Raw genomic sequence first — 9229 nt, 5'->3', positions numbered from 1 at the left:
GGCCAAGGAAATGAGGCTCTGAGAAGCCCACACTGCCAGGACACACTGGGCTAGCCTGTCTCAGCACCAAGCACGTTTTAGACTCTATCCTCTCTACCACTTGCAAAGCACCATTCTGGGAACAACTCCACAACGCCCAGGGAGGCACGCACGTCTGAAGATGTTGCATTTCCCTCAATGAGAGTCCTGTATGTAGGTGTACACAGGCATAAATATTACCAGATGGTTGCCAAGAAAAAAGGCAATATAATTTTTAATCCAACAATTAACTACAATAACAGGAGGACTTGGAGTACAAACAATTGAATGTACTCCAGTGTTCACCAAGGGATAGACCAAAGGCAGACATTCAGTTTTAACCAGAGCACTGTGGTACCAAGTGGACAGGCATAGCTAGTCATGTGGCAACTTCTAGTGTTCCTAGAATAGAAATCACTGAAAATGTGGTCATAAGACAGTGCTCTCAGAGGGAGCATTTTCAAACAGACCCAGGGATGGATTTGCATCTTAAGTAGGACCAGTAGGAGGAGCGCTTTCAGTTCTAACACTCTTTTTTTTAGGACTTAAAAGGGTTTTGTCGTTGTTGTTATTATTATTGTTGCTGTTGTTTAAGTAGCGTTGGCTTTTAGAAATTGATAAAAACAGTCGTAATGAAGTCATTTAATACGAATTTGTAGTAACTCAGATGAATGGTGCTCCAGAATCATAAAACTTTGTTAAGTCAAGGTTCCACTGTGTTTGATTTCCCTGCGCTACTGACACCATGAAATATTTGTGAAGGATTTATTAAAAGTTTCTGATTAAAAGATCTGAGAATATGATAAATACATCAATGATTTAAATATACTGTTACTCTTCTGGGCAAATAGAAATAATAGGACATATCAATGAAAATAATAAAACTCACTTTTAATAAACATACCAGACTTTTAGTAAGTACATGGGGGTTTAACTATTAAAATTTCCCCTGTTAGAAGATATACACTTATTTAATATTTCATCACCTGAAATGCTTGTGATGGCCTTGAAAGCCAGAATCTATCCCACTGCCTGACTTGATTGTAACTTGCTTCAAATGACTCACAGCCATATCCAAACAGGTAAAATGTTCAGAAGATAAAGGTTTCCATGGGTATTACTGTTAACAACATGCTACAGTTTAAGTACAAGTCAAAATTGACTTCAAGCAGAGACATGCTATTTTAGGTAACATGAAAGATGTATTTTCATCTGCTTTGAAGGCATTACAAGTTTTTGATATTCATATTAGATATATTCATCCAGCTCAATAATTAATTGTAAGTCCCAAAGGTTACAGGGTAAGTCAGCTCAAAGACACATTTCTCTTTTTGAATCTCTCCTTCCCTCTGACTGCTGTATCTCAACAAGGATTTGAGGATGATGCTCAGAAAAGTAGAATTAAAATTGTATGAAATTATATGAACTGCACACACACATACATATGTGTATATACATGTATGCATATATACATGTATGTATATATCATGTATCTTTAATTCCATCTTTCTATGAATTAGGGCATATTTCTATTCATTTAAATATACTTTAATAATCTTTCATGATTTTTTTATAAGTTTAACATTCAATTAAAAATAACAGCAGAAAATTCAGATCCCTTTAACAGGTGAGCACTTTCCATCCATTTCTGTTGATACTGCTTTGCATATTTTAGTTTTAGAATTCCCACTAGCCCAGCTTCTTTCTGGGAAAAGAACTGCAGATGTTTATTCTAACAAAGAATGAGCCCTGCTGTGTTGCAAGTAGGATCCCCTCCCCCAGGTCTATGAGGCTAATAAGATTTAATTAAAGACATTCGCCATTGTGTCATTAGAGCTCTGTGCTGATTGGACCTCACAAGGCTAGATACTGTGTGTCAAAGATTGACTAAAGGACATTTCATGTTTAAGGATGAGCTGTGCAGGGCCTGGTCTGAATTGAAGCACCCACTAAAACAATATGTCCTAACCCAACATGGCAAAGTCAGTAACGTTTTTGGGTTAAATACCTTGAAGCAACAGTGAATTGAGAGTCTTGTGAATTCCTTTGGCTCTTGCAATTCAGGAGCTGAGAAGATGAACATCTGAAATGGTGTTAAATCTATGCCTGTGGACTGGCGTTCTTTGTTGCAAATATTGACAGAAAATAAGGAGGAGGAGGAGGAAGAAGACTCGCTTAGACAATCATTGCCTTGAATTAGGATTTGGATATCCTCAATCAGTGGTAACATTTTTAATAGACTTTGGCTGACATATTAGCGAATCTGCTACAGACCAATGACAATCTTGCTTTTATTTGATGGTAAAGAGATAGTGTGCTTGTGCTTCTCTGTTAGTTCAGATTGAATTCCTTTTTTCGGGGCTCCATCTATCTAGCACATCCTGCAGGAGCACACCTTCGCTATCCATGGACGATGCCTTGACTGACCTAGAAAGAAAGGAGGCATCTATGTTACTCGGTGCAATATAGAAACAAGAAGAAAAGAAAGAGGAGAGGGAGGGAAGGGGCAAAAGGAGGAAGGAGAATCTTGCCTGTGATTCCTGCGCTTCCTTCAGCCTGAGGTAAAATGCATTATATGATAACCAATATCCCTGTCTTATTAAGCAGGTATATACATTTTAATCCCGTACATTATTACCATTTGTTTTTAATTGTCCCAACAACAAAATCTTCTAAAATGATGAATTTGGCTTTTAATAGGCAAATTCTCCCACATTTAAGGCAGCTTAATTGTTCTTAGAGCAATCTACAACCATGTTTCAGTATGAGGCTTTATAAATATTTGCTGAAGTATGGATTAAGTTGCAGAATCAAAATATGTGTGTCTTAAGCATTTCGGCAGTTATCTGTGTAGGCTAACAAAATGAGAGTATAATAAATATAAATTGATTTGACTATTCAAAAGGAGGACCCTTGTGCTTTCATTAACTATTTTTTTTTGTATTATTAATGCAACCCCAAAGTTGCAAAGCTCTCATTCCTCCTGGGAAAAAATTTAAAAAGTAGGCTTTTCATTTTAATGAATATTGTACTATATATTGGTGTGTGTGTGTTTTCTTGTGAGTCCGCCTACAGTGTTATGCTGCTTTAAAATTTATTATGCTGATGTTTACATTTTCTCTTTGGGTAAATTAATTAAAACATTGGTATTGCAAAACAAAACCAGCAGAAACTTATTGCTTTATTATTGACATTGTTCTTCCTTTTCCTAGAACAGGTTTCAGCCCGGGCCGTAAGCCTGTGTTAGGTGGCCATGATTGATGCTCAGCTCACACTGTCCACATTTTCTGCCTCATGCATCATCATCAGGCCCCTCTAACACTACCGTCCCGAAGCTGTCCTACTTTCTGATTCCTGGTTTTTGCTGGTGATTCATGAGACAGAACAGTAAAAGGAAAAAAAAATCTCACCTTGGCTTTTCACAATGTATCATTCTCTGTGAGAATTCTAGTTTTGTTCATCAGATTCATGCAAATGTAATATTGATTGACAGTGATGCATATAGATCCACATGCACAATGTGCTACGTAGAAAGCACTAAAATGTTCTATTAGTGGCAGAACACACACTGATTATAAACTACTTTGAAACTGAAGTGAAAACTTAATGAAGACATTTTATATTTTGTACTTCCAAACTTTTTCTTGTCCTCCATTTTCTGCTAACACTACCTGTAGGTAGATGTGTGTGTGTGCACATTTATGTGTGGGGGGCCAGAGATTAATGTTGGTCATCTTACTTTATCATTTTCTGAGTTACTTTTTAAGACAGGGTCTCTCACCGAACCTGGACTCTGATTCCGTTAGACTGGCAGGGCCATGATCTGGGGATTCCCCTTTTTCTCCCTCCCCAGAAATATACCTGGTTTTGTTTGTTTGTTTTGTTTGTTGTTGCTGCTGTTGTTTTCACATAAATACTAAAGATCAAACTCAAGTTCTTATACTTGCATAGAAAGCACTTACTGATTGAGCCATCTACCCAGTCCCTGAAGTCACTTTAAGTGCATTGTTCCTAGAACATTAGGAGATTAAATTGTTAACTTTCTAAGCCAAGATCTCTCATTAACACTGGCATAAAAATTGCAGATATTGCCCTGTAATTTTTATCATCATGAGTATGAAATGAGGAGAAAGGGGTCCTTTCTAAAACAGTCTGGAGCACTGGGGTTTGTCTCAACATTAATTAGATGAACTCGAAATCATTTCTGTGAAAGTTTTCAAATTCAGAAGCAGCCAGGCCTTAAAGAGCCAGGGAAAGAAAGTCTAATGGTCCTAGAACTGCAGAAAGGGAGCTGCATGTTTGTGATGCTGTCTTGGAGCTTCTATTACCAGACATCAATGTTATCCCCATAGGTTTCAGGAACATATAAATACCAGGGAAGGAGCAGGTAGACCTCAAAGGGTCGGAGACACAAGCTCAAATGTGGAATTCACCTGCGAGCCAAAACTCACTGCTGATGAATTATTTCAAAGAAAAGACATGTCCGAGGGTTACTTTCCCCATCAGACTGGACCTCTAGGTTCACCAGTAAGGTCGAAATAGCAAGAATGCTCTGGTAGACAGGTGCTTTGCCAACCTTAATGGACTCCAGGCACTCACCTGGGTATAAGACTTGGACCAATAAAGATCAGAATGGCAAGATGGGCAAGGTACAGCCCTCAAGAGAACAGGTGAGCACGCTCTGCAAGGCCTCTGAGCTGTGACCCATATGCAGAGTGGCCCATTTATAAACAGTTCTCTCTGGCCGGCTCAGGGTTGGAGAGTAATGTCAGAGCTAAAATAAATCTACAGTCTCTGAACTCCACTTGGGAAGTCAACTGTTTCATTTTATGCAAAATTTTAAAAATTTCACTTACTAATGGCATTTTAAAACTAGCAGCACTTAAGATAGTAACTTTAGGTCTGTTCAAAAATATATTTCAGGTTCTCCGTGCTACCTGGTCCTCCCTACTTTCTTCCTATGAATGAGGTTTTGAAGTCGGTGTTACGGAGCTGTAAAAACTAGAATAAAGTTTTAGTTTGAAAAGATTTAAAAATAAAGACAGTATTTGGATTGAATAATAAAGGAAGTGATACTCTTGGTATGGGGGAAATCATTTCTGTTTTTCTTTTCTAAATACTCCTTAAGCATTTAGTCTATTCATTTAAAATGAGGTAATAAATATATTAGTCAGTTAGCATTACATTAAACTACATAAGGTCAATATCCATTACAGCTCGAAGGCTGAGCACGCTCAGCTCTGTAACTGGGTGATTTTGCACATCTATGAAGATGTTAAAGGGAATTTCAGATGGAGGGATGACATTCCAGTGGAAAACAGGAAGAATGAGGGCTCCAGACTTAAGCCCACTCTTTCCCACACAATGTCATTGTAAGCTTAGCTACTGACACACTCCCCTTCTTTAGAGTCTCAAATATAACCACTTCAAAGCTCCTAATTTTGGTTTCTCAAGTAATAAAAGATGGCCAATCTCTCTCAGATAGATGCCACCCCCACACAGTACATGGAAGTGTGCACATCACCAGAAGTTGCTCATCATTGTAGGGCTCCTACACCTTACACTCTGAAGTTTATCTTTGGGCACCGAAGAATGGATTGTCATAATTTCATAGCTCCAAACAGTCCCTCTGTGCCACCAAATTCCTATAAGAACACAAAACACTCTCTCTCTCTCTCTCTCTCTCTCTCTCTCTTTCTCTCTCTCTCTCTCTCCTTGTTCGTTTCTAAGGTGTTTTGTCTATCAGATGCTTCAACTCTGAGGAAGTCTAATGTCTCATCAAAATCTTTCTTGGCAAACAAGCACCTCTGTCAGAAGTGTCTTAATTTCTTATCCCAGAATGTTATCCACACGAAGAGTAATAAATAATTCATGTCACTACCTCTTTGTTGTGTGTCCCTGAACTGCACAGAGCTGGGAGGCTGTCAGCTGGGTCAGGACCAGGCACCCAAGATCTGACATGACACGCAACTAACAAGTTCCTTTCAGTTTATCCCCAAAGAAGACAATGGTCCAAAGTGCAGAAGGAAATCCTGAACCAAAACGAGAAAGCTTCCTTCTTTTCCCCTAAGTGTTTGCTATGAGCCGCTTTCCGACCCACGAGCCCTGGTCATTTTACAGGACTGCCCAGCCCCCTTTCTTCCTCACACTCGCTTGGCCATTTACGCCTGGCTACGGATCAATATGAGCAATTCTTGGAGAAATACGATGTCTCCATGACAACCAAGCCACAAATTCTCAGTGGAAGGCAGTGAGACCAGTAGCCAACCCTCCAGAGGTTTCTAGGCCTATAAGGGTAAGATGTCTTAAAATGCAAGGATGGACAGAGGAAAAAGCTGGAGCAATTCATTCTTTATTACCAGTTTAATGATGCCTGATGTATGGACCGGTACTCATTTTTTCAGACTCTTCCTCAGCTCCTGTATTTTCTAATTACTCTCTTTTTTGTTGTTGTTGTTTTGTTTTGTTTTTTGGGTTTGTGTGTGTGTGTTTTGACATGTTCTTTTGTTCATAACTGTCAGATGGTAAAAGCCGTATCTGAATTTTACTCTCAGTCCACTTGTATTAAGGCATGGAGGAACTGTTTTGACATTTGGAATAGCATCACGTTGATACATCATGTTAAAATCAGCGAGTGCTTAAGCAAACACTGGGCTCTAAAGATTTAACTTTTTGACAAAATTCTTGATGGGAAATAGCTCATCAAGAACTTTAAAAACCTAGTTAGAATTAGACAGTTTCAGTCCTGACTAGAAGTAATCTTAAGAATAATTTTCAGTATAGACAGTTAACATTGCCATCACCCTTCCTTTTAAGGTGAAACGAATGAACATTTTCTCGAGAGTGTTATGTCAGGGAGCGGGGCTAATTTGTTCTTTAACAATTTCTGTCATAAAAAGATGCTGCATCTCTGTGCCCACAGATACAGAACAGAAAGCATCACTGGGATCGGGCATGCAGCTGCAGCTCATCTTTTGAGGGATCCTAGTGCAGTGGAGGGGGCCAATACACACTTGCCATCACCACTGGGCCTATTGGGGTTCCAAGATGACTTAGGGGACCTGACATAGATTGCAGGCTACACCTTTCACTGAAAATTAAATCTCAGTATCTCTCCTCCGGGAAGGATCAGGAGACTGTTTGCAGCTGCCCCCTCTGTCAGGGAAGGCGACACAATTTGGAAATCTCTTAACTAAGCTGACAGCCTACAGAGAGGATGAATCAAAAATATGATACAAAGATCAGCGCACAGAGATGTCAGAGGGTGGAGGGAACACTGTAGCTACGCAAAACAGGAAAGAAATGTCCAGCCGGGAGAGATAGCTGACTCTTTCAATCATGCTAATAGGGAAGATACTAGCATCTCATAGCTTTTGTGACCCAACAATGTCATTCAGTTTTTAGTAACAACTCCTTTTTCCCCCCTTTGTAATTAACTAATCATTAGAATTGGGCATGCTTCAAACCAAAACAGAATAAAAAAAAAATCCCTGTTAAGTTGTTCTGGCTATCTTTTCTTGGTACATTTTCCTATCTTTCCTTTCCACAAAGAGACACAAGCAACTTTGACACAGAGTAAATCTTCTTCCTGATTAAGGGTTCTGATTGTCCTCCCATTGTTTGACCATACCCAGCCCTGTTTTGCTAAAGCCTTTTTTCCCAGTCAGAGTTCTGTTTGAACAGGGAAAGGTAAAGAGATTCTAGTGGCCGCGATTTGTTCCTCTCTGGTCCTCATCTCTGCATTTCTGCCTTTCTCTTGTTAGATCTCATTATTTGGAATATTTGAAATGTCAACATTTCTCTACTTTCCAGCTTCTGTGTGGATTAAGCAGTTTAGCTTAGAATTGATAATGAACTAATGGTGTCAGCTTTCCCTTGGCCGTCATAACGTCTTTGTACTTTGTCCAACTGAATTCTTGATGAAAGAGGAAAAGATAACAACCCCACACTGTGACCTCCTGGGGGGGGTGTTAATTTGAGAGTGCAGCTGCTAAGAGCCAGCAGCCTTCCAGTGTCCTCCCCCACAACCTCCCAAGGACCCCGAAGCTGTGTCAAATTTATCATTTTATACTTGACTATGTTTAAATGGCTTCCACCTGCACTCTCCGACTCTTCCAAGACACATCTGTCAAGAATGTCCTCGGTATCTTGGAAGTTTGCCGAGTTCAAGTCGTTGCCATGCTTGACCGGACTGACTGAAGCTGTTAAAAAGAGAGAAAGGAGAGAGAAAGAGAAAGACAGCCATGAAAAAGTAGCAGTGAACATCATTAGACCATTCCAGACCTACAGATAGTGTGGGGCACACTATGGAAACACAAATAATAAATTGAAATAAAGTGTATCCTCTAAGTATTTATTGGCAGACACGTAATTAGTTGAAAAATCCATAGATGTGACTTTATCTCAGAAGAAAAATAAGCTTCTGGCTTTGGCTTAAAAGCTACATAGCTACAAAGTGACAAAGTGATGCTTTCGAAGTAGAAATCGTATTTTTAATGCATAAATCTAAAACAATATAGTCAATTAAGAGCACATGGGCACAGAGCAGAGCCCATCAGCCAACTCAATTAGAAAGGCCGGCTCTGCCCCATGGTGAGGCTCCTTCTGTAGGTCCAAACACAGAAACGGATTCTTTGTTTGCACTTGGCTCTTTCTTCATTTCACCAAAACCCACGGCACCAAACTCATGCACTCAAAAAAGTCTTAAACAAAGGAAATCTTCAAGAATAGCATGAATGCATTTCACATGAGGATAAGACCTAGTGTTTGTAACAATAGGTTACCCAAAAACTTTTCACAAGGTCATGTCTTAAGGAAGAACAGGAACTAGAAAGGGAAGCTGGCACCTGGCTCCAACATTTTCTGTAAGTTCATTATCAATACCAGTTCTTCAACATGCAGATCCAAATATCTGTGATTTTCCACAAGTTGAAACACTTGCTGTAAACAACATAATCGAGCAGCACATTCTCATGTTACTTCTGCTCTAGTCAATATCTGCCGGGAAAGGCAGGTCTACTCAGCATGAAGGTACTCAGTATACAGAACAAACTGAGTACCAATCAAACACAGCAGGTCACACCCACTGATCTGAGGTCAAATGCACACACATTGTTGAAGATATGCATTCCTGCAAAGTGTAAACATGTATACACCTCTGTTAATATATATTCTCATATATGCTTACATATACACATATGTATACATCATT

The 9229-nt window shown here is 39.4% G+C and overlaps 1 protein-coding gene across 1 annotated transcript in view; it reads right to left on the bottom strand.

Moving 5' to 3' along the window:
• Positions 1–888: 888 nt before the first annotated feature.
• The window catches only part of Wdr72 (WD repeat domain 72), a 179361-nt gene continuing 171020 nt past the window's right edge, over positions 889–9229 (bottom strand). Inside the window, exons 19-20 of the mRNA XM_031343895.1 lie at positions 8115–8219; positions 889–2445 (exon numbers count right to left, since the gene is read on the bottom strand). Of these exons, the coding sequence (XP_031199755.1) occupies positions 2390–2445; positions 8115–8219 (161 nt within the window). The 3' untranslated portion in view covers positions 889–2389. The remainder of the gene's footprint in view (positions 2446–8114; positions 8220–9229) is intronic.

The sequence above is a fragment of the Mastomys coucha genome, unplaced genomic scaffold (assembly GCF_008632895.1).
Source record: "Mastomys coucha isolate ucsf_1 unplaced genomic scaffold, UCSF_Mcou_1 pScaffold23, whole genome shotgun sequence".
NCBI lineage: Eukaryota > Metazoa > Chordata > Mammalia > Rodentia > Muridae > Mastomys > Mastomys coucha.
This window is presented reverse-complemented; position numbering and strand designations above follow the sequence as displayed.